We start from the raw sequence: 24,325 nt of genomic DNA on the forward strand, positions 1-24,325 counted from the left end.
CCTCATCTCAGGTGTCTGTTCCTAGGATCTGATTTTTAAGCCGTCTAATGCTTACTATTTCTCACTGATACCCATTTACTTTTTACATGTTGACACTACTATATCTGTAAAGTTAGTTTTTTCAAAACACCCATGTTTATTGCATCCTCTCATTCTCTGTGTCATTGTGTAACTATAATGTTCTGGAGAAGATCTTGTAAGTTATCTAAAAAATACCTTTTTATTTTCAATTTTTCCAAAGGCCCAGAAGGAGTTATTAGATACTGAACTGGACCTCCACAAGAGGCTGTCCTCAGGAGAAGACACCACAGAATTACGGAAAAAACTCAGTCAGTTACAGGTTGAGGTGAGATTTAAAAGGAGTTAGTGCCCCACCACATTTAACATCTCAAAAAAGTTTTCCTTTGGCCAGCATGGTGGCTGACACCTGTAATCCCAGCACTTTGGGAGGCTGAGGTGGGTGTATCACGTGAGGTCAAGAGTTTGAGACAAGCCTGACCAACATGGAGAAACCCTGTCTCTACTAAAAATACAAAATTAGCCCAGTGTGGTGGCGCATACCTGTAATCCCAGCTACTTGGTATTCGGGAGGCTGAGGCAGGAGAATCGTTTGAACCTGGGAGGCAGAGGTTGCAGTGAGCCGAGATCACGCCATCACACTCCAGCCTGGGCAACGAGAGTGAAACTCCATCTCAAAAAATAAAAGAAAAAAAAAGTTTTCCTTTGTTTTTAAGGTTTAGTCTAACAATATATGCTGCATTCTACTTTTTGTTGTTATTCAGGCTGCACGGTTAGGTATTTTACCTGTGGGTCGAGGAAAGACCATGTCCTCTCAAGGTCGAGGAAGAGGCCGAGGGCGTGGAGGAAGAGGAAGGGGCTCACTAAATCACATGGTGGTGGACCATCGCCCCAAAGCACTAACAGTTGGAGGATTCATTGAGGAAGAAAAAGAAGACTTGCTTCAACATTTCTCAGTAAGTTTTTAAAACAGCAAATGCTAACTGTAAAAACACTGTGTTCATCATTTTCCTTGCTGCAGTGTGTATAAATGTCAAATGTTTTGTAGATTAGAAAAATCAGTTGTAAAAAACATGAATACTACCAAATGCCTATTTAATATATTTAAAAGTCAAGAAGCAGCTCTTGCTTTTGATTCCATAATACTCCACTTAAGTGCATTTGTAGTGACAAGTTGTTTCAAAGCTATACTTAATGCTTGTTTTAGGTTTATTACATGGCTTACCAGGTATTTACAGTTAATAGTGAAACAGTCTGGGATAGAGGCAAAATTCAAAGAAAGAATTTATTAGGATAACAGGTATATTTAGTTATATTCTGTATGTAGTGACAACCCCTTACTTTTAGGCAAACATGCAGATAGGTTTGCTACAGGCAAATGTCTTTACTGTTTTGGACATATGCAGTATATACTCTTTCCAGGCACTCATTCATTCAGTAAATATTTTATTGAGCATTATTTGTGCTAGAACATTTTCATACATGATAGCATTTAATTTTAAATGACTGTATAAATGTGAAATACATGTAAAACGGTATACATGTGAAATCCTATGTGTACAACAGATGTGAACACCACAACTTAAAATGTCAACAGCAATCATATAATTAATAAATAGTGGAACCAAGATAACTAGGTTCCCTATTCCTCAAACAACTCTTTTGAGAGGAAATATTTTTAGCCCTATTAAATGTTAAAGATGGCCCAGGACAGTGGCTCATGCCTGTTATCCCAGCACTTTGGGAGGCTGAGGCAGGTGGATGACCTGAGGTCAGTCAGGAGTTTGAGACCAGCCTGGTCAACATGATGAAACCCCATCTCTACTAAAAATACAAAAATTAGCTGTGTGTGGTGGTATGCACCTGTAATCCCAGCTACTTGGGAAGCTGAGGGAGAAGAATTGCTTGAACTTGGGAGGCAGAGGTTGCAGTGAGCTGAGAGAGTGCCATTGCACTCCAGCCTGGGCCACAATAGCGAAACTCCATCTCAAAAAGAAAACAAAAAATATTAAAGATAGTGAGGGAAATCATAAAGAGCAAGGCTTCACTTCAAGTGTTTTTATTAGTTTGATGCCCATTAACCTTGTTTCATCCTGATTCTTGGGGAAGATAGGCTGTTATGAAAAGGACATTCCACATTTGAATGTCCTCTGGGTTATGAATGGTTCACTCTTGACCCAGTTCTTTCCCTGGTGTAACCCTTATTTGCCGTTTTTGTAAAGTGGGAGGATAGCTCTAAGTGACTTCTTGAGGAGTAAAGAGGATGGCGAAGCACTATACAAGTGCAGGGTATTTTTGTGAAGGCTGCCCGAATGTTGATTTTTGTCTTTTAAGGTTTAGTTTATAAAATTAAAATCTCCTTGCCAAATAAATTGGTCATGTAGAACGAATACCAGTTCTGGTGAGGTGATATTGGATTATGTGAAGCAGAATTTCTACAAATTTGACTCATTGCAGAAAGTTTCAGTTACAAAAAATAGTTAATCTTACTAGGAAGACAGCTACATGTTCATTCCTATGGTCACTGGAGACTATATGTAGATGTTTAAAATTTAACCCAGAAGTCATGCTCAAATGGATCTCTTTCCTTCTGAAAAGTAGAACCATTCTAAAGCATCTAATAATAACCAATTTTTATGTACATGTACCTGACAAGTCTGCAGTGTGGCATTCAGTTGGCAGATGTGGTTATGTCTTGACACTTAGGAAAAGAGCAAGCAAAGCTAAGGCAGATGAGGTAACTTAGGAACAAAACACTTCCTTTGGTTTGGATGGCTCTTTTGTTTTCTTGTTTGATAGCGTGCTGTCAGATAGGGTCTTGAGTACGAGGAGCATGCTTCCCTAATAATAACTACTTGGGCAATATAGTATGCTTTCTTTGAAATACAGAAATACATATGCTTAGGCATTATTGTGAATAGAGTTAGCAAACATAAAAGGAAACTGTTCTTCAAGGTCTTTTGTATCTCACAGAGGCCAAGGTAAAATCTGTATTTTAAATATTCTTCTATTCTTAATGATTATGAAAGGATCATGGGTGAGCCGTATCTATATGAAAAAATGATGGATGGATTTTAATGAAGTTATTCGGAATCGAATTCTGGAGTCCTTCAGAGTTTGCTCTTCAATAGTCTAAGAACTTACCATAAGTGGGTTATGGTTGTATGCAAATGGCAGCTATAAATATGCTCATTATAGTGCATGTAATAGTGAAAAATGATAACCGTGTAAATGTTTGACAGTGTTTTGCTGCCTTTAAAAACGTATTTATTTATTTATTTTTTGAGACAGAGTTTTGCTCTTGTTGCCCAGGCTGGAGTGCAATGGCCGGATCTCAGCTCACTGCAAGCTCCGCCTCCCGGGTTTACGCCATTCTCCTGCCTCAGCCTCCGGAGTAGCTGGGACCACAGGCGCCCGCCACCTCGCCCGGCTAGTTTTTTGTATTTTTTAGTAGAGACGGGGTTTCACCGTGTTAGCCAGGATGGTCTCGATCTCCTGACCTTGTGATCCGCCCGTCTCAGCCTCCCAAAGTGCTGGGATTACAGGCTTGAGCCACCGTGCCCGGCTTTGATTTTTAAATTTTAAGCATTATATATTGACTTCCCATTAGTCTTTCTGCTTCCCACCGCTCCATTTTTTTTGACCTTGTTGTGTTTTATTTTTTTCTTACAAATTTATACCTTAAAAAAATAAATTATTCTACTGTCATTTCAGTGGGGGTCTGGGGAAGGGTATGAAATTGCATACCACAGATGGTCAGTTCCCCATCTTTAGCCAGAAGTCCCTTTGAGTCTTAAGAAAGAGGTTTATCTCTAAAGTACTGTTTAGAACCTGTGCTCCCACAATATTTATATAATTTGTTATAATTTTTATATTCTTACTGGATAAAACCTCTAATTTCTCACTCCTGCCATTCCTGAAACTTCATATAAGGCAACTGAGTATTTCTGCTGTAATTACTAAAGACTTCGCACATAGTTAGGTTTTCCCCACAGCCTCTCTAGACAGGGATTTTCCCCCACCTTCCAAGTATATGAAAAATATATTTGAGAATGTTACTGTACATGGAAATGATACCTTATAGTTAGGCAAATAGTTTTCTTTTGTGCTTTCCACAACAAAAATTAGCCTTTTCTTTGTATTTAACATGTGGAGAAAGTTTTTTAGATAGTGCTTCATTGATTGCCCTTCATCAGACCTTGTTAAAAGAGTAATGTAGGCCTGGCGTAGTGGCACCTGCCTGTAATCCCAGCACTTTGGGAGGCTGAGGTGGGAGGATTGCTTGAACCCAGAAGTTCAACACCAACCTGGGCATCATAGTGAGACCCTATCTTTACAAAACAACTTAAAAATTAAAAGATAATATAGGTGATTTGTGAGCCATGACCATTTACTGTTGTTATCTGTCACAAGTGATCAGGAGTTTACCTTTTCTGCACGCTTTACTGTGATCAGGATTCTTCAGGTGAAAATATAATTTTCGTAGCTAGTTCTAGGAGTGAAATATGGCAATAGTAATTCTATGACCCATAAAGACATTGAAACTCTAAACTGCCTTAATTTTTTTCTCTTAATTTTGAAAATTTCTTTACAAAGATGATGCTTTTAAAACATTCAAACAATACAGATTATAAAGGAGAAGGCACAACGAATTTGAAATCTTATCAATTACATTTTTATGAACATCTTTCTAGCACCTGTATCTGTCATACGTATACATACTACCTATGCTGTTTTGGAGTTTGTTTTTTCATCCGTAGTGTATCATGGAGAATTGTTCATGTTTATGAATATAGGTATACATTTGTCTTATTTAAAGGCATTCTATTGTAAGAATATGCCATAATTTTTATGTACAACTCCCTATTGATGAATTAGGTAGGTTGTTTACTATTTCACTATTATGAACAATGTTATATACATCGTGTTAGATTTGGCATATTTACTGGGATAATTTTTCTTTTTTTTTTTTTTGAGACGGAGTCTCGCTCTGTCACCCAGGCTGGAGTGCAGTGGCATGATCTCGGCTCACTGCAACCTCCTCCTCCCGGGTTCACGCCATTCTCCTGCCTCACCCTCCTGAGTAGCTGGGACTACAGTTGCCCGCCACCACCCCTGGCTAATTTTTTGTATATTTAGTAGAGACAGGGTTTCACTGTGTTAGCCAGGATGATCTCGATCTCCTGACCTCGTGATCCGCCCGCCTCAGCCTCCCTAAGTGTTGGGATCACAGGCGTGAGCCACCATGCCTGGCCGATAATTTTTCATTATGTGGGACAGTGCTGCACATTGTAAAACTTCTGGCACCCCTGGCTACCACCTATTAATTGCCAATAAGTGCTTCTCAGTCACTGTGACTACCAAAATACCTGCTAGAGTGATGTCTCCAATTGAGAACCACTGCTTTAGGTAGATTCCTAGGAAGGAGATAACTGGATCAAAGGCAGGCATTGAAATTTTGGTACAGCTCGCCAAATAACCCTTCAGACTGTTGTACTAATTTGTACTTGTAGTGACATTGGATGAGAGTACGTGTTTGCTCTCCCTCATATAGACTTGAAGTTTGTTTTTTTATCTGTCAGTCAGTTGATTGATATATGATGACTAGCATAGATTGGGTGTCAATTTCTAATCTGGGAAAATGACTGGACTACATGAATTTCTCTTAGAGCAGCTTCTACCAAGAACCCTAATATGCATATAATTTTTAATTTATGGTATATATAGTTGATCTCATATTCACATATATATATTTTTATTTGAATTATTTCCTTGGCCAACACATATAAACAAAATGAAAAAGAAGTAAAAGTGTATACAATGAAAAATAAGATTCCCTTCTACCTCCAGTCACTCAATTTCACTCCCTGTGGACAATTATTGTTACCAGTTTCTCATATATCTGCTTAAAGATACTCTCTCACTATATATATATATTATTTGTTCTCTCTTTTATAAAAATGGTAGCATGTTATACAACACCCTTTTGCCATATGTACTTTTTACTTCATATATATTAGACTGCTAGATTGTTCTATGCTAGTGCATGTGGTGTTGCTTCGTTCTTTTTAATGACTGCGTGGTATTTCATCGCACAGATGTATCGTACTACATTTGAACTGCCCTATATTGATGGACATCCCATTTTTTCCCAATATTTTATCATTTTAAACCATATTTAGATGTGTATATGAGAGAATATATATGTATGTGTAGAACAATTAGGTACTTTAATAAGTAACAGATATGTTAAGAGATTAATCCTAGATTTTTTGAAAAAGTACTTTTTAGGGCCGGGTGCGGTGGCTCGTGCCTGTAATCCCAGCACTTTGGGAGGCCGAGGTGGGTAGATCACGAGGTCAGGAGATTGAGACCATCCTGGCTAACACAGTGAAGCCCCGTCTCTACTAAGAATACAAAAAATTAGCCAGGCATGGTGGCATGCGCCTGTACTCCCAGCTACTCAGGAGGCTGAGGCAGGAGAATCGCTTAAACCTGGGAGGTGGAAGTTGTAGTGAGCCGAGATGGCACCACTGCACTCTAGCCTGGGAGACAGAGCGAGACTCTGTCTCAAAAAAAAAAAAAAAAAAAAAACCTTATAAAAATATAATATATGCAAATGGTTAAAAGGATGACTAGGGCTGGGTATGGTGGCTCATGCCTATAATCACAGCACTTTGGGAGGCCGAGGCAGGTGGATCACATTACCTCAGGAGTTCGAGACCAGCTTGAACAACATGGCAAAACCCTGTCTCTACAAAAAATACAAAAATTAGCCGGATGTGGTGGCATCTGCCTGTAGTCACAGCTACTCGGGAGGCTGAGGCATGAGAATTGCTTGAGCCCAGGAGGTGGAGGTTGGAGTGAACCCAGATTGCGCCACTGCACTCCAGCCTGGGCAATGGAGCAAGACTCTGTCTCCCAAAAAAAAAAAAGTATGACTAATAAAACTAAAATCTCCCTTTTATTCATCTTTGTCCATTCTTAAAAGATAGTCACTATTCTTAGGTATCTTTATAGAAAAATACTATGTATGTAAGAATACATATATAAAGCTTCTTACTTTAAAAACATTTACCAAAATGTGATCATATTATAAATACAGGGCTGTGTTCCAAACCTTGCCTTTTTCACATAAAAATCTTAGCTATCTGATATTTCTTTAATTTTTTTTTTTTTTTGGAGACAGAGTCTCAAGTCACGTGTCACCCAGGCTGGAGTGCAGTGGTGCAATCCCAACCCTCTGCATCTTCCACCTCCCAGGTTCAGGGATTCTCCTGTCTTTGCCTCCCGAGTAGCTGGGATTATAGGCATGCGCCACCACGCCTGGCTAATTTTTGTGTTTTTAGTAGAGATGAGGTTTCACCATGTTGGCCAGGCTGGTCTCAAACTCCTGAACTCAGGTGATCCACCTGCCTCAGCCTCAAAGGGCTGGGATAATAGGCATAAGCCACCGCAGCCAGCCTATTTCCTTAAAATTTTTAAAGGTTATACCTATAGTCACCTAAAAAAGTTTATAAAAACCAACTAAACTGATCATAAACATACAGTTCAGTGATTTATCAGAAGACAAATACCTAATATACTTATTCCTCAGGTCAAGAAATAGAACATTTCCAATACCCCAATCCCCTTTGTTGCTTCTCCCAGCCTCTATCTACCTTCTCTCCTTCTCAGAGCAGTAACCGTTAGCCTCACTTTATGATGAACACCTTGCTTTCTTTATACAGTCAATCCTTATTATTTTCAGATTCCATATTTGCCAGTTCATCTACTCGCTGAAATTTATTTGTAACCCCAAAATCAGTACTTCTGCTTTCGTGGTCTTTCTCAGACATACACACAGTTGCCAGTCCCCTCATGTGCCCGTTTTCAGCTGAGATAGAAATAAGGTGGCACTATGCCTTCTTGTTTAAGCTTTTATACTGTAAACAAATGCCCCTTTTGCAGTCTATTTATTTTATTATTCATTTATTTTTTATTTTTGAGACAGAGTGTCGCTCTGTCTCCCAGGCTGGAGTGCAGTGGCGCGATCTTGGCTCACTGCAACCTTCGTCTCCCGGGTTCAAGTGATTCTCCTGCCTCAGCCTCCCTAGTAGCTGGGATTATAGGCGCCCACCACCACACTAATTTTTGTATTTTTTAGCAGAGACGAGGTTTCACATGTTGGCCAGGCTGGTCTCAAACTCCTGACATCAACCTCCTAAAGTGCTAGGATGACAGGCATGAGCCACCATGCCCGGCCTTTGCAGTCTATTTAGTGCCACATTTTTCTCAATTTTTTTTGTTTTCTTGGTGATTACACTGTTTTATTTTAAATGGCCCCTGAATGTAGTTCTAAAGTCCTGTCTAGTGTTCCTAAGTGCAAGGCTGTGATGTGCCTTACAAAGATACATGTGTTAGTTAAGCTTTGTTCAGGCGTAAGTCAGTGCTTTTGGCCATGAGTTCAATGTTAATGAATCAGTAATACGTATTAAATAAGATGTCTGTCAATGGAAACACATAAAACCAAAGTATGTGTTGATAAGCTGACAAAAATGTTGTGACCCTCTAAGGCAGGGATGTCCAGTCTTTTGGCTTCCCTGGGCCACATTGGAAGAACAGGAATTGTCTTGGGTCACACATAAAATACACTAACACTAATGATAACTGATGAGCGGAAAAAAGTAAAAATCTCATAGTGTTTTAAGAAAGTTTACGAAATTTGTGTTGGGCTGCATTCAAAGCCATCCTGGGCCATATGTGGCCCGTGGGCCTCAGGTTGGACAAGGTTGCTCTAGAGGCTCGTAAGAATCTAATTCTATTTCCCCTATGATTAGTGGCTCAGTATTTGCCAATTAAATGTTTGCATCAACTTTTTAGAACGTAACTACTGCACGTAATGAGAATTGACCGTAGTTTTATCACCTAAATGAGCATTCCTAAATATTACAGTAGTATTCTGCTTGTTTTTAAAATGTTATATAAATGGAATCACACAGTGTGTATTCTTTTGTGCTTGGCTTCTTCTGTTTAATGTTTGTGAGACTTATTCATGTTTTTACATGTAACATTAATTTGCCATTTTTATTACTATATAATAGTTGCATCAATATACTATAGTTTATTTTTCATCCTCTTTTTTTTTTGAGATGGAGTCTCACTCTGTTGCCCAGGCTGGATCGCAGTGGCGCGATCTCGGCTCACGGCAACTTCTGCCTCCTGGGTTGAAGCGATTCTCCTGCCTCAGCCTCATGAGTAGCTGGGATTATGGGCATGCACCCCTACACCTGGCTAATTTTTGTATTTTTAGTAGAGATGGGGTTTCTCCATGTTGGCCAGGCTGGTCTTGAACTCCTGACCTCAGGTGATCCCCCTACCTCGGCCTCCCAAAGTGTTAGGGTTACAGGTGCCAGCTGCCGTGCCCAGCCTCATCCTCTTATTGATGGATATTTGGGTTATTTCTACTTTGTGGCTTTTGTAAGCAGTGTTGCTATCTTATACATGTTTTTAACTACACATGTACACACATTTCTCTTGGATATACAGTTGGACCTTCATATGTGTGGGTTTCACCTCCATGGATTAAACCAATTTTGGATCAAAAATATTAGGAAAAAAATGAATGGTTGCATCTGTACTGAGCATGTACATTTTTTGTCATTATTCCCTAAACAATATAGTATAACAACTATTTACATAGCATTTACATTGTATTAGGTATTATAAGTAATCTAGAGAGGATTCAAAGTATATGGGAGAATGTGTGTAGGTTATATGCTAATACTACACTTTTATGTAAATGACTTGAGCATTCATGGATTTTGGTATTCACAGAGAGTCCTGGAACCAGTCCCCCAGAAACACCAAATGATGACTGTATGTGGAATTGCGTAGTGAACCCCATCAGTTTTAGATTCTTACCAGTTTAGAATCAGTTTGAGATTCTCACCATTTGTGTATGAGAATTCTTAACTTGGTAGCGTCATATCTTTATTCTAATTGCTGATTTGATTTGTTAAGTTAGATAGTAGAAATTTTTCTTAATTTCAGACTGCATATACATTTCTGGTTCTTCCTTTAATAATGTGTATGCAATACATTTAATGCCTTATTCCTTTTGGAGGACAGAGCTCTTATCCTCTTTGGAGAGCAACACGGTTATTACAGATTTAAAAATCTTTATTACTTTTTCTGATTATAAAAGTAATGCATTTTTATTTAGAAATTCAAATAATATAGAAATGAACAAAACAAGCAGGGAAAGCCTCTCTGTAATTGGGCTGTGTGTTAAAGGATAGAGGAAGGGTAAAGGATCTCTATTACATACATTACCTGATTTTTAAAAGATGGTAAATATAGACCAGGTGCTGTGGCTCATGCCTGTAATCCCAACACTTTGGGAGGCTGAGGTGGGAGAATTGCTTGGGCCTAAGAGTTTGAGACCCGCCTGGGCAACATAGGGAGACCCCGTCTATAAAACTAAAAAAATTAGCCAGGTGAGGTGATGCATGCCTGTGGTCTCAGCTACTTGGGAGGCTGAACTGGGAGGATCACGTGGACTCAGGGAGTCAAGGCTGCAGTGAGTGTGATCTTCCCACTGCATTCCAGCCTGGGAATCAGAGCAAGACTCTGTCTCAAAAAGAAAAGAAAAGGTACATATATATATTTGGTAGGGCTATTTTGATACATCAGTTTGGTATGTCCCATGAGTCATAATGTTTTGTGTTAGGTTATAAGCATTTAGACCCTGCAAGGAATGGTGGGAATTTTTCTCTTAGAACATAGGATGAAGTCTGTGCAGGCAGTAATGGATTTATGAGTCTGCCCTAATGTACATTCACACCATGCTATGCTCCAAGTGTTTTATGGAAACATTTGGCAAATGCTTCAAGAGGTTTAACAATGATTTTTGCTAGATAGACTAGAATGAAAGCCCAAATAAAAAAGAGTCTCTTCTGTTATGTTTTTCAGAACCCTCAGTTCTATAAATGAGGACCTTTGATAGGAAAGCTTTAGGGATGGCTAAGCTTTTACTTTTTTGAAACTTTGGATCCCTGTTCCCTTGTCTGTGTTGCTTTGTCTTTAAAATTTGCTTTCCCTTATTGGAATTTGCTGGGGAGAAAAAAATGTTTAAAAATTAGTACCAAGTAACACATTTGAAACGGAGCAGTTTTATGAGTTAGGATATTATTAGGTGTATTTAATGTTTACTGAATGCATAGATGAGCTGGGAGGTGCTTATTAATGTATAGCATTTCAGAATTGGAAATAGGAAGAACTTTATCAAACATAGGTGGGGCTGTAAGAGATGCAGTGAGATGAATAAGCAGATGATTCACCTTTAAAAAAATTACTTATTTCTAAGGTTTGAGTCTATGTATGTAGATATCAAAGCCAAAAGTCAATACATGTATTAAGAATATTTCTTGTCCTCATCATGACTTCTGTAAGTAGAGCAACTGTACTTAGAAAAAAAAGTATTACTTCAACCAAAACAGATGCTAACATGTACCTAACGCAGATATAAACCATGGGTTATCCTAGGCAAACCAGAATATATAGTTGCTCTAATTAAAAGGGACTTTATTTTGTTTTTTAGCTCTCATTGGAGATTGTAGAGCCACCTTAACAGATTTCTCCCCTGCCCTATATTATACTTTTTAAATAACACAGAATTTGCAAAAATCATTAGTAATTGGAGTGCAAACTTGTATGTTCTTCTAATATATATTTTAGGCTGCAAACCAAGGGCCAAAATTTAAAGACCGTCGGCTACAGATATCATGGCACAAGCCCAAGGTACCATCTATATCCACTGAGACTGAAGAAGAAGAAGTCAAGGAGGAGGTAAATTTAATGGTTGGAAATAAGAGTTGAATTAGATCACTTTTCAATTGTGTATTTTTTATGATATTAAATAGTATAAATTTAAAAATAAATACTGGGTTAAGACCAGTTTCGATGTTTATTAGAGAATTAAAACAGGTCTAGAGACATAAAAAGCTGTCTTGGGGATTATTTTCTTCTGGTATAGGAAAGACTGTTCTTTTTTATTTACATTTATATTGGATTTATTTGGGCTTTAGAAATTTTTATTCTGATGAATAAAGTCAGAGATTACATAAACAAATTAAGCTTTAATTGGTCGGTTTCTCTTTTTTTTATTCAAGTTCCATAGTAATAGATTTGAGTTTCTTATTTTCCTTCTGTGTACAATTAGTTAAAATGAGTGTGCAGAAATTGAACATAGAGGAAAGAATTGGAAAACTAAAGACCTCAATAACAAAAGTACTGAATAATCAACTTCTTTTTTTTTTTTTTTTTTTTTTTTTTTTTTTTGAGACGGAGTCTCGCTCTGCCGCCCAGGCTGGAGTGCAGTGGCCAGATCTCGGCTCACTGCAAGCTCCACATCCCGGGTTCACGCCATTCTCCTGCCTCAGCCTCCCGAGTATCTGGGACTACAGGCGCCCGCCACCTCGCCCGGCTAGTTTTTTGTATTTTTTAGTAGAGACGGGGTTTCACCGTGTCAGCCAGGATGGTCTCGATCTCCTGACCTCATGATCCGCCCGTCTCGGCCTCCCAAAGTGCTGGGATTACAGGCTTGAGCCACCGCGCCCGGCCTCAACTTCTTAAAATATATGAGAATTTATTTTGCTTTTTTACTTCTGTTATTTATCATTAGTTTATTTAGTGAGCACTTAGGCTACATTGCGAGGTTTTCCTGATTTATATGACAATCTTGGTTTTAAAAGATGCCTAGCATTTATAGTTTGATCAAGTGTCTTCTCACTATATGGGTAATTTTACACAGCAAAAGCAGAAATTTCCCCAGATTAAAAGAAAAAAAAAAGTCATGATGTTTGGGTAGTGTTTGCAGATACATCTACTTTGTCTAAGATTTTAGATTTTTATGTAAGATTTGGAATATCAGTGTCATGGGGAAGCTAGTATATTCACCTCTCACAAACGATTGGATGGATATAAAACAAAGATTTAGGTGTTTGGTCATTTATTTTCCTAATTCTTTTTTTTTTTCTGTTAAGCTGTTCTTTATTTCAGGGAGAGGGCAGGGGAGGGGGCTCAGTCTTTCTTGGCAGCAGCTTTCCTCAGGGCGGCCTTTACGTTGCTCAGCTCCTCCCGCTTCCTCTTGGCGCGGATGTGTGTCCCCACCCTTTTCTTGATACGTTTGAGGGCCCGTTTGTCCTTGGAGACCTTCAGTAACTCCATGGCACGCCGCTCGTATGGGGCAAAGCCGCACCCATCCCGAATCATGTCCCGCACGAACTTGGTGTGTTTTGTCAGATGCCCGCGGCGGCCTATTTTCCTAATTTTTAATAGAATAAAATTAATTTTAATTTATCAGAAATGTATCTCATAGTCTTTAATTTTCTGTACTAAATGTCCACATTATTTTCCTGATGATGTTAGAGTAGAAATCTCCTATTAAAAGTAGCAAAATTAGCAGGGGAGAAGAATTTATATTCATTTACAAAAATATTTTGGGGTTGTTTTTTTTTTTTTTTTTGCCCTGAAAGATACTCCTGCATGCATCCCTTATGAAATCTAGCCTGGGCTTTATATACTACCCTGTTTGTCCTTTGGCGTAAAAAGCATTTTACTTACCATTCTTGTGCCACTAAACAGATTTTAACCTCTCTTTCTTCAGGAAACAGAAACCTCAGATTTGTTTTTGCCTGATGATGACGATGAAGATGAAGATGAATATGAGTCTCGCTCATGGCGAAGATGAAATCTGATGCTAGCTGTATAATTTTTAGGAATATTGTTTAGAAGAACAACTTTTAAAAATTATTTAAAAGAAGTCAATGAGCCAAAAAAATTTTTTTTATTTTTCTTTTCAACACAGTAGGTTCAAGAACAGCAAGTTTGCTATTTAAACACATCTCATAACTGTACATGATATTAAAGCACCAAAGGCCTAGTGACTTTTACACAGTTGTGAAGATCCACAGCAATGACATGGATAATCTCTAGAGCCTTATTTTCCACACCACCTTTTTTTTGTTGCTATTGGTGTTGGATTATGATGTAAATGACAGGGTGTTCAGAAATTTTATTTTGGATTATAATCTACTGATAAAGTTTAATTAAATGTCAAAATCACCTGTAATCTTTTAACTCTCAGTTATTATGGATGGGTCATCAGACAGTAGGAAATATTTGTAATTAAAATACCCTTTTGCTTTCAAGAGTGGTCTTGGAAGAAAAATATGTTTATTTTAATTTTTTTTTTTTACTTTGGAGGAGCCCAATTTGTATTCAGTCTAAATTTGTTTTTCATGGTTTTTATGTGTGGTAGTACTATTTCAGTGAAAATCACAACAAACTGTGTGTTCTTAAATGCTACAGCAATGGTAGCTAGCTCTATAGTATTTCCATTCTCTTGTCATATGAACTCCTGGACTTTTCCAGCTACTGATTCTTAGTTTGCTTTGATATTTAGTGAGCGCTGGTTCGGCTGGTCTTTTTAAAAATTTTTATAACTCAGAATGTAAAAGGCTTTCACCTATTGCCCCTTTCTCATCCCCCTTTTCTTCCTCTTGCCTTTCTATTAATAGGCCTGACTTTCGTCATCATTGATATAAGTGGTTCATTTGGGCAACCGCAGGCAGTCTCCAATAAAAGGTTCAAACCAGTACCTGGATAAATAAGTGATGTTTTGATGAGAATGATGAAAGGATTTTGGGGAGAAGAGAATCACCAGCTTTTTTTTTTTTCTCCCTCTTTTGAAGCTTCAGTTCAGTTATAGTTACACAGAAGGGTTTTAAAATGTCTGAAATTCTTTTCCTAAATTAAAACCATGATAGTGAGGTGACTGGGGGTGGGAGGTGGGTGGGAGGGGGTTGAGGGCTGAGTATACTAGTAATAAATGGGAGTCATATATGACTTTGATCAGATGACCTTATTTTTTCATAATTTTGTAGTTTGTTGCTATCCATGAACATATGCATCCCTCAGTAGAGTTTCCTGTGTGCATTTTTACTGTACACTGTATAGAGTATCTGTTAAGTAAAATATATATGTAAATTTATGTCCTCGTGTTCTGAATGTTAGATGGAAAAGCAGAGGAGCAACACTACACTGTACTGACCCCTGGGAAAATAAAATGATTAATGTACATAGGCCATCACTTTTTCAAGGATATACACATCTTTGTTTTTATATATGTGTGGTATGAAAAATTGAAACCTCCTGTTGGCTCCAAAAGGTTCTTGGTGACCACTATGTCAAAGATTTTGTTTGCTGAGGTAAAGACTATTTCTCAAAATAGAAACTATTCACTCAAGAACTTAAAACCATCAGGATTCTAGATTTACTTAGCTATAAGAAGTTAAATCCCATGTTCTGATAATCTTTATTCTTCTACGTGTTTTCCTGGACTGATGTGTCAAACCAGGGTCCTTTTTAAGTTCATATAATTTTCTTTCATAATAATAAGGACTTCCTCTTTCTAGGTTATTGTTATATTTCTAGTAACACTGAAGGTAAAATAAGCTTATAAAAGAAGGAAAACATTAGAATGGTGTATCTAGAGTACACAATCTTGCTCCTTACTCCTCCATCATCTCTAATGAAATTTTTCTTGATGTCTGTGGCTCAGTCGGTATATATTTTGAAAGATTCATTGTGGTGAATATTTTGAGTCCTGACAGTTTAATCGTGATAGAGGGAACAAAGGATTTATATATTTTTTGTACAAAGCTTTTTCTTAAACTGTATAATTTTGTAAATAATTTGTTTGGGTGTTTTGTTTTTTGTTTTTTTTTTCTTTTTGTGTACTAAAACTACCAGCGTATAGATTTCAATAAGAATTGTTGTATTTTTGTATTTGGAAACTGAAAATTACAGTAAATAAATGGAACTGTAAGAAAAATTTCAGTAGATTGACAGTTCAACAGAATGAGATTCCTTTTCATATGATTTTTTTGACCTCAAAATGAACATCTTATCAGTAAAAAGTTGAAAATTTGACTTTTTAGTATTGGGGGCAGAGGATAAAAAAGAGATGTGTTAAAGTGAAAAACAGTTTTTTCAGTAAGATTTGAGGCCCTTTCTATAAAAGTTTTCAGTACACCTTAAACAGGACTAAAAATACTTTAAAAGTATGCTTTCAAAGAATTTTAAAACATGTTTGACTCAAAGATGAATTTAAAGTGAGTTAATTATAATATTGGAACACTTAAGGTTAGCGTAAAATAGTTTATATATATCCCCCGCCCCCTTTGGGATATTTTACTTCCACCATCGAATCTTCAGCTGTTAGAATTTCACTTAAAAGTGAATAACTGCCATACATGTTTTCTTGGCATCTTTATTTACAGAAATAACATACAGCATCTAAGGCAAATTCTGTTCCTCTTAATGTGTATGACATCATTTATATGTATCAATAATAGCCACCAGTTGATTAGGTCAGCCTGATATACTACTGGATTACTGTCCAAGATAAAAAGGTAACCCCAAGTATTGCAAAATTTCCCTCAATTTCATTGTATAACATTGAAGAAATATTGTTACCAGCTAAGATGATAAATTGGAAAGCAGTCCTGTTAAGGTGAAAAGGGTCCTTGGTGATGAGTCATTTTTTTCAAAAAAGAAAAAAATCATGTGAAAAGGAATAGTGGTTCCTCTTGATGTATAGTATGCCTGTATTATAGTTTTTACAAAATTGTGATCTTGTGTAATAGTATAATAGGAGATATTGTTGAATTTCTAACTGTTTATACATTTAAATTCATATATGTAATGTTTGTTTTATCAATTACAATCTGAATTTCTAAGAAGCATGTTGACTTTTGCAATAAAGATGCAATATGGAATGGTTCACAATTGGAAAAAAAAAGAAAAAAAGATGAAAGTAATACAAATTTAAAAGAATTTGGAAAATTTATGAACCATTCCAAAAATTATAACAATCACCAAAAGAGCTGTAATTCTGGCTTGTTCTGGAAAGAAAGAAAATGTGTGTGTATGCTTGCTTGTGAGAGTGGGTGAGTAGTGGCCATGTATGTGTGTTTTATGTTGTGTTCATAAACGAGAGAATGTCATTCAATATGAAGTTGGGTTTGAAGTCACTGGCTATTAAATATTAAGTAGGATAACTTTCTCAACAGAGTAACCTGGAGAATGAAAGAGAAGGTATTAAAATGCTACTTGTAAGTAACCTTTGATAGCCACATTATTTTGTTCATGGATGGTTCTTAGGTATCCCAGATAAAAAGCACAAAACAGTTTCATGAAAGCAATTATTTTAATGTTGTCTTGAGGATATTCATTATGCCTGCCAATTGTAGGAGGGACATTTTCCTTAAGTAGAATAGGAGAAGGGAAAAAACACCTACAAGAGATGATTTAAAGATAAATCAGTTCTGAATGTGACGAAGATTTGTAAGGGACAAACAGGAGTAGGTAGTGATCTTATGTACTAAGGACTGGGTGGTGATGAGAGAGAAGGGAAGTGTATCACTTTGTTTTACCATTAAAAAAAATGCTATTATAAAATTCCCCTTCCAATGATTATGCATTGTTTAAGAAGGAGCATTCTTTAAATTTCAGCTTATACAAGAAAATACTCAAAGAACGAGAGTAAAGTTTATTTTCATTCTTTTCAAATAAAATTTATTTTATATATTATGTAAATAGCAGATAAGCTGTTTGTCACCATTGCTTTGAATAGATCATAATTAATCCTAAATATATTTACAATAAACATTAGTTTTGGGACTTTTTTGGAGGGAGGAGGCATAATTCTGAACATAGTTACATCTATTGAACAAATCAAATGTTTTACTAAAACAGAGCTTTCATTAACAGAAATTAATGATTTTATGTGATATTTTTACTGATTTTGAAGTAAATTGTACTAAAGCCAAAGATAAATTTTGAATCATAAGCCCCAGCATACAATCAAATCTGGATCTAGATATGTTACTGTAAACATAGATACAATTGTGTTTATCAACATGTGGGGATATTGGATGATTGGGTTGCTTTAGACTAAATGGACCAACATTACCTTGCTGTGTAGAGCTGCTCATTTTATGTTCATTTTTAGTCTCAAAGACCTAATTTGAAAGACCAACCAAAACTGACCCAGAAAAGAAAAAAAAAAAAAAAAAGGCAATCTACTGCTACTGCTTGTATTATGAATCACCTTCATTTATGCTAAATTGATTTTATTGCCAAGATCTCTCCTTTCAACAGGATCATCTACCATTTGGCCTCTTCCCTGTTCTGCAGTTGACCTTAGGTTAACTAAACCATTCCAGCATTCTAAGATAGGCAATTTGATACAGGGTGAAATCAAGGTCAGAATAGTGTTTGAAGATTGTGAGTTATTTGTGTTTGCATCTACTCTTAAGCTTCTGCAAGCATTTCTTATTGTGGTGGTGGTGGTGTTCATTAACATAAGCATGATTAACATTGCTGTTACTTTGTCTTTGCATTTATATTAAATTATCTTTTGTGAAAGAGCAGCAAGGAAAGAAGACCCCTTAGCTTGTTTTAGATAAAGATAAGCCTGAATTTCTGACCTCACTTCCACTTCAGTTTTCTAACCACTACATAGAGGTATTTTTTGTTTTTTGTTGTTTTTGAGACAGAGTCTTGTTATTTTGCCCAGATTGGAGTGCAGTGGCACAATCTTGGCTAATTTTTGTATTTTTGGTAGAGACAAAGTTTCACTGTGTTGGCCACGCTGGTCTTGAACTCCTGACCTTAAGTGATCCTCTAACCTTGACCTCCCAAAGTGCTGGGATTACAGGCTTGAGCTACCACCCCCAGCCAACTTCATAGTTTTACTAGTTTGATGTGGTGACCTACTAGTTCTTAAAATAATATGTAGAGTTGGAGTTCAGGTTTAGCACTTGATTGTTCAAAATTGTAATTTACTGTATTCTTTGAAGGCAAGTATAGGGGCGGAAACAAGCCTTTTCAGCACTTAACCGTTTCTGTTGATTAAATTGTTAACACTCTTTTGTAAAAACCTTATAAAGATGAGTGTCTTATTAATAGTTTCCTAAAATCCTTGCGATTTTACTTCTTAGTTTGCCTCCAGACTTCTATTATTGTGAGGTATTGATATATTTCTTCTAATTTTAAATTTAATTAGTAAGGCCTAATACAGACCTTGCCAAATTAATTTTTTCTTGAGGATAATTTCGCTTCAAGATTGAGACTACTCACATAGTCAGTTTGAGTTCTTAGACCAAATGCTGCCTATTTATCTATGTAAACATGTATTCCTGCATAAATTATTGAATGGTAATTTCTGAACCACCCTCCAACAGTAGGGCTATTTATTTACTTTAGGATTTACATTATTAACATTTAGAGCCTGCAGGGGGCTCCAAAAGGCAAACTTTGGTCTTGGAGCAGGGACTGAATCTTTTTTCACAGCAACTCAAAATGAGACACATTTTGCATTGGAACCCAGTATATACACACAAAACGAAAGTTTACAAAACAATACCTACCCAATATGCACCTGATATTTTCATCCTATTAGATAAAAATCTTGTCAGGTTCCCACTATTTGGCTTTCAAAATTACAGTTTGGAAAATTAGCCTATTGAGTTGCATGATGGAGCGCATTTTAAAGTCATTGTCTTCCTTGCCGTGACATTGTAGAAACTATTTTGAATATAAAATGTTACTACTTCTGTTTTTCCTTTTTTTTTTTTTTTACTTGATGTTTTTTCTTGAAGAGTATTTTGTAGTTTTTAATTTTTAAAGTAGACAACTTCTCAGTGACTTTTTAAGCTTGCCTACGGTTTTATATTTTTGTCATTACTTGTCTTGGGAAGGGAATGGGAATATTGATATATTGGTGCTACATTTTATGCAATTCAAATCACTGCAGTAATTATTTGTATATTTTTTAAAAAGCTGTGAAGTCCATAAAACTACAGTTTTTTTTTGTTTTTGTTTTTGTTTTTTTTTTTTGAGATGGAGTCTTGCTCTGTGGCTCAGGCTGGAGTCAGTGGCGCAATTTCAGCTCACTGCAACCTCCACCTCCCAGGTTCAAGCGATTCTCTTGCCTCAGCCTCCCGTGTAGCTGGGACTACAGACACGTGCCACCACGCCGGCTAATTTTTGTATTTTTGTAGAGACGGGGTTTCACCATATTGGCCAGGCTGGTCTCCAACTCCTGATCTCGTGATCCACCCGCCACGGCCTCCCAAAGTGCTGGGATTACAGGACGTGAGCCGCTGTGCCTGGCCCACAACTACAACTATAAATCAGTAAGAGATTATTTGGCTTTGAATTAAATTTTGTACTTAGAGTTCACCTTAGCCATCAACAATTTAAAACGAACCAATTTTGATACCTTAAAAAAAAATGTATATTCTAACGTGCCACTGAATTTCACCTTTTTCAAACATATCCCTATAAGTTTATAAGAAATATAAGAAATAGATAAGCCCTATATAAAACATAACTAACTGCCTTTGCCACTTTTCTTACTCTTGAGCAAGTGTGTCACTTGTCTCTTTACATGTCTGACCTTTCCCAGTTTCTAAAGTGCGAAAAGAAAGACTGGGGACATGTCCATAAGAATATTCCCATATATTCAGAAATGCAAAGGAGAAAACCATTAAGTCTGCAAAGTAGTGAAATCAGAACTCATCATGGAGTTATGAGTTACACATTTCAGTATTTCTACCCCCTTGTCTATGTACTTTTCTTTTGGAATTCCTTAAGCAATAAAACCTGACTTTCTTATAATACCATGGTACCAAACAAATACTTTGAATTAACCTGATTGATAATTTTAAACTCACTTTGAAGAAATAACCCATGGACTGAATGCAGACTGTGACCCAATTAGTGGAGTGAGTCGTTTGCCTACATTCTGTGCTTACCATAGCCTTTGAGGAAGGTGTTCTTACCACCTTATTCAGCTTTGAAAACAGTTTCAGAGAGATAAATTTGCCTTCCTGAGGTCACACAACCTGTAGTGGTGGAGTCAGCATTTGAACACAGGTCTGACCCCAGAGCTCAAGTTCTTAACCTCTGTGCTCCACTGCTTCTAATAAAACGGAATATTGCCAAGTCTGTAGAATGTCACTGGTCTTTTTTATTAGTGTCTGTCAAACGCTGCCATTCTGGCTCCATCTTTCTCATCTGCCTTGGATTGGAACCAGACTCCCTTGGGGAGCAACACTGTGTTTTTAGGTAGCATATTGGAAACCACAGAGAACAGCTTATTTATGTTAATTTGTGGGGGAACATTTTAAAGTAGTAATTTTCTGTGACCTCCACAATATACAGCCAGCCAATTTGATACATTCACAATAATTTAGCTATATCATAACCTGTGTTATTTTGTTTTCAATTTTAAATGTTTTCCCTGTGACAAATTGAATTATGATAATCTTGCAGTATTTCTACCTTGATTCTTTGTGTTTTTCAATATTTCTCGTGTCTTTTTCCTTTTAACCTTCACATTAAAAAAATCATGTTGTACATAAATAAGTTTACATGCTTTAATTTAATGATGTTTTCATATAGAACACTGAATTTTCTAGACAAAAAGTGCTGAGAATAGCAGTGTTCGTTTATAGTTATGTTTATGCCATAGATTTTTAAAAAGAATTATTCTCAGTGAATAAAACTGATGTTCATGTCATTGTTCTGTTTGGGGAGTTGTTTTTTTACATGTTCACATTTCTTAGATCATTCCAAATCTTTACGAATTTCTAATTTTTGCTATTTGGAGAACTTTGAAATGTTTATTGACTTGTAGTTTTTATGGTAATAGTCATCTGAAAAAAGAAAAAGATGTAAGTGGCCTTGAAGAAGAGGGGACTTTTTGTTCTTTGACAGCCCATGAGAAAACTAGGCATGTTCTAAGAGGTTCAATGAAAAAGTCTTATATTCTTGACAAACTTTGTAGCATTAGGGAATATTTCCAATATGATAATTGTATCAGGAAAATTGCTGAGACAAAAGAGAATGATTATAACATTCTGCTGGCCACACAGCACATGTTTTAAGACAGGTATTTCACCCTAAAAATAAAATTGGATTATGTCGTGTGTTTTTTTTCCTCTGTGAAGATTCCAGAAGTATGTCATGTGTGTTTTTTAAAACTTTTACTGTGATCGAATGCTTAAAAAAATGCATGTTATTAAAGAGTTTTTCAGCATATTTTGCTTTGAAATGTTAAATATAGGGAAGGAAGAATTTTATACGTAGAAACTTAGTTTCTTAGAATTATAACTTTATTTTCTGAAAATTTTCTACCAATAACTTTAAAGCACTTTTCTCCCTGATTTATTTAAATCCTAATAAATTATACATTTCTGCACTCTAGCCATTCATGTGAAAATTATTTGGAGTCATCTCAATAGAATGGTGCTGTGTGGTCTCCTGAGGCCCCCAAGTATGTCAAAGAAGTTTCATCTACTCTTTGCAGAAAGTTTCTTAAACATTATTCAACTCTGAAGTATACTATTATTTTTCTTTTTTTGTACAAGAGGAAACTTGGGCATAGAGCAGTTGTGTCACCTATGGTCTCAAAGCAAAGCCAACAGTTAAAACCACGTTATGTCTGACATCAAAATGGGGCTTTTTACCATTGCTTGATACTGTGCTCACATCTCAATTCTTGCTACTTGCGTGAGCTGTGAACAGGGTTTAGTCTTGTTTTGTTTTGTTTTGTTTGTTTCATTTCTTTGGAGACAAGGTCTCTCTCTGTCATCCAAGCTGCCTGGTGGGAGTGCAGTGGTGCTATCATGGCTCATTGTAGCCTGAACTTCCTTGCTCAAGCAATCCTCCTGCCTCAGCCCCCCAAAGCACTAGCATCACAGGTATAGTCTCTGCCCCTGATCTTCTTAGTCTTTAGAAGGCTCAGTTTACTCATATAAAATGAACATTATAATATTAGTACCCATTTAATGTTCACAGGGTTGCAATGAACATTAAATGAGAGTTCACTGAAAGTATTTTGTGAAATGTACATCACTATCAGCAGATCTAAGCTTCGTCAAATGGTCTCGAGTTATTTTCAACTGCAATTGAATTTTCTACCTTGGTTATTAAATCTTGTGGAACCACCTAAATAAATGTGTAAGCAATGTTGAAGAAAAGAGAAAGGTATACTGCATACCTGAGTTGGCACCTCTGTATTTCTATAATACTGTATACCATGATAATCAACTAGATAAAGACAGCTATAGGTGACGACATTTTCTAATCCGTATCAGTTGTAAGTACACATTACATGTAGTCATGAGGTGTGTCAAAGCATGTTTTAACAGTCTTACAAATCACTTCCCAAGATGGTAGAAGGGGCTCACTTTCCTAATAAGAATCCTTTCTTTCTAGTTTTCCTCATACCACATAAAAGCATAAACACTTCCCTAGTATTGGGCTCTTTGTTCTGGGTGTTTATTTAAGAGAGTCACTTCAGAATGACCCTTACTGGCTGTTCTGTTGTCTGTTACATGATCTGCTTCAGCCCATTAAATCCTTTAGTGTGAATCCCTTAGTTATAGAAAATGAGATATTTCCTTAACTATTCTGTGGCTGGGCGCGGTGGCTCATGCCTGTAATCCCAGCACTTTGGGAGGCCGAGGCGGTGGGATCGCTTAAGGTCAGGAGTTGGAGACCAGCCTGGCCAACATGATGAATCCCTGTCTCTATTAAAAATACAAAAATTAACCTGGCATGGCTGCACACGTCTGTAATCCCAGCAACTCAGGAGGCTGAGGCAGGAGAATTGCTTGAACCCAGGAGGCAGAGATTGCAGTGAGCCAAGATCGCACCATTGCACTCCAGCCTGGGAGACAGAAGAAAAAAAAAAAAATTGTAAAATGTGTATACTTGTGTAAAAAAGCTGGCCAATGAATTATGTTATAGAGTGTGGCCAAAGGAAAACAATTCAAATAGAAAAACTGATGAAACTGTTTTGTATATAGAATAGATTTGTTTGGGGGACACTAGAATAGCTATTGAATAGATATATCATTAGTACAAAGTATGTGAAATAACTTCACAAGTCATTCGTGGACTTTGTGTTTCTGGATAAAAGGCAGGAAAAAAAAGCAAGCTGTCATTTTCTTCATCTTGTAACTTTTACAAAAGTATTCAAATGATACACACTGTGAAAATAATCGTTATTAAAACGATTAAACATTTCTTTTTTTAGTGAGTTCTATTATAACCATTTAAGCAAGCACATTGATTTATTGAACACCCTGGAAGACAAAAATGTTTTAAACACGCAAATAGAAACTAGACACACTTTTTGTCTGGAAATGATGAATCTGTGCTTGTTTCCCCTCTTCCCTTCTAACAT

General features: G+C 36.7%; 1 protein-coding gene across 2 annotated transcripts in view; it reads left to right on the forward strand.

The window, feature by feature from the left end:
- The window catches only part of RBM27 (RNA binding motif protein 27), an 86,050-nt gene extending 69,104 nt beyond the window's left edge, over window positions 1-16,946 (forward strand). For both annotated transcript variants that reach the window (XM_005558140.4, XM_005558141.4), the window contains 4 exons: window positions 242-346; window positions 783-974; window positions 11,737-11,847; window positions 13,667-16,946. In XM_005558140.4, the coding sequence (XP_005558197.1) occupies window positions 242-346; window positions 783-974; window positions 11,737-11,847; window positions 13,667-13,750 (492 nt within the window). In that variant the 3' untranslated portion in view covers window positions 13,751-16,946. The remainder of the gene's footprint in view (window positions 1-241; window positions 347-782; window positions 975-11,736; window positions 11,848-13,666) is intronic.
- The last annotated feature ends 7,379 nt before the right edge of the window (window positions 16,947-24,325 follow it).

Source organism: Macaca fascicularis, chromosome 6, assembly GCF_037993035.2.
Source record: "Macaca fascicularis isolate 582-1 chromosome 6, T2T-MFA8v1.1".
NCBI classification, from domain to species: Eukaryota; Metazoa; Chordata; class Mammalia; order Primates; family Cercopithecidae; genus Macaca; species Macaca fascicularis.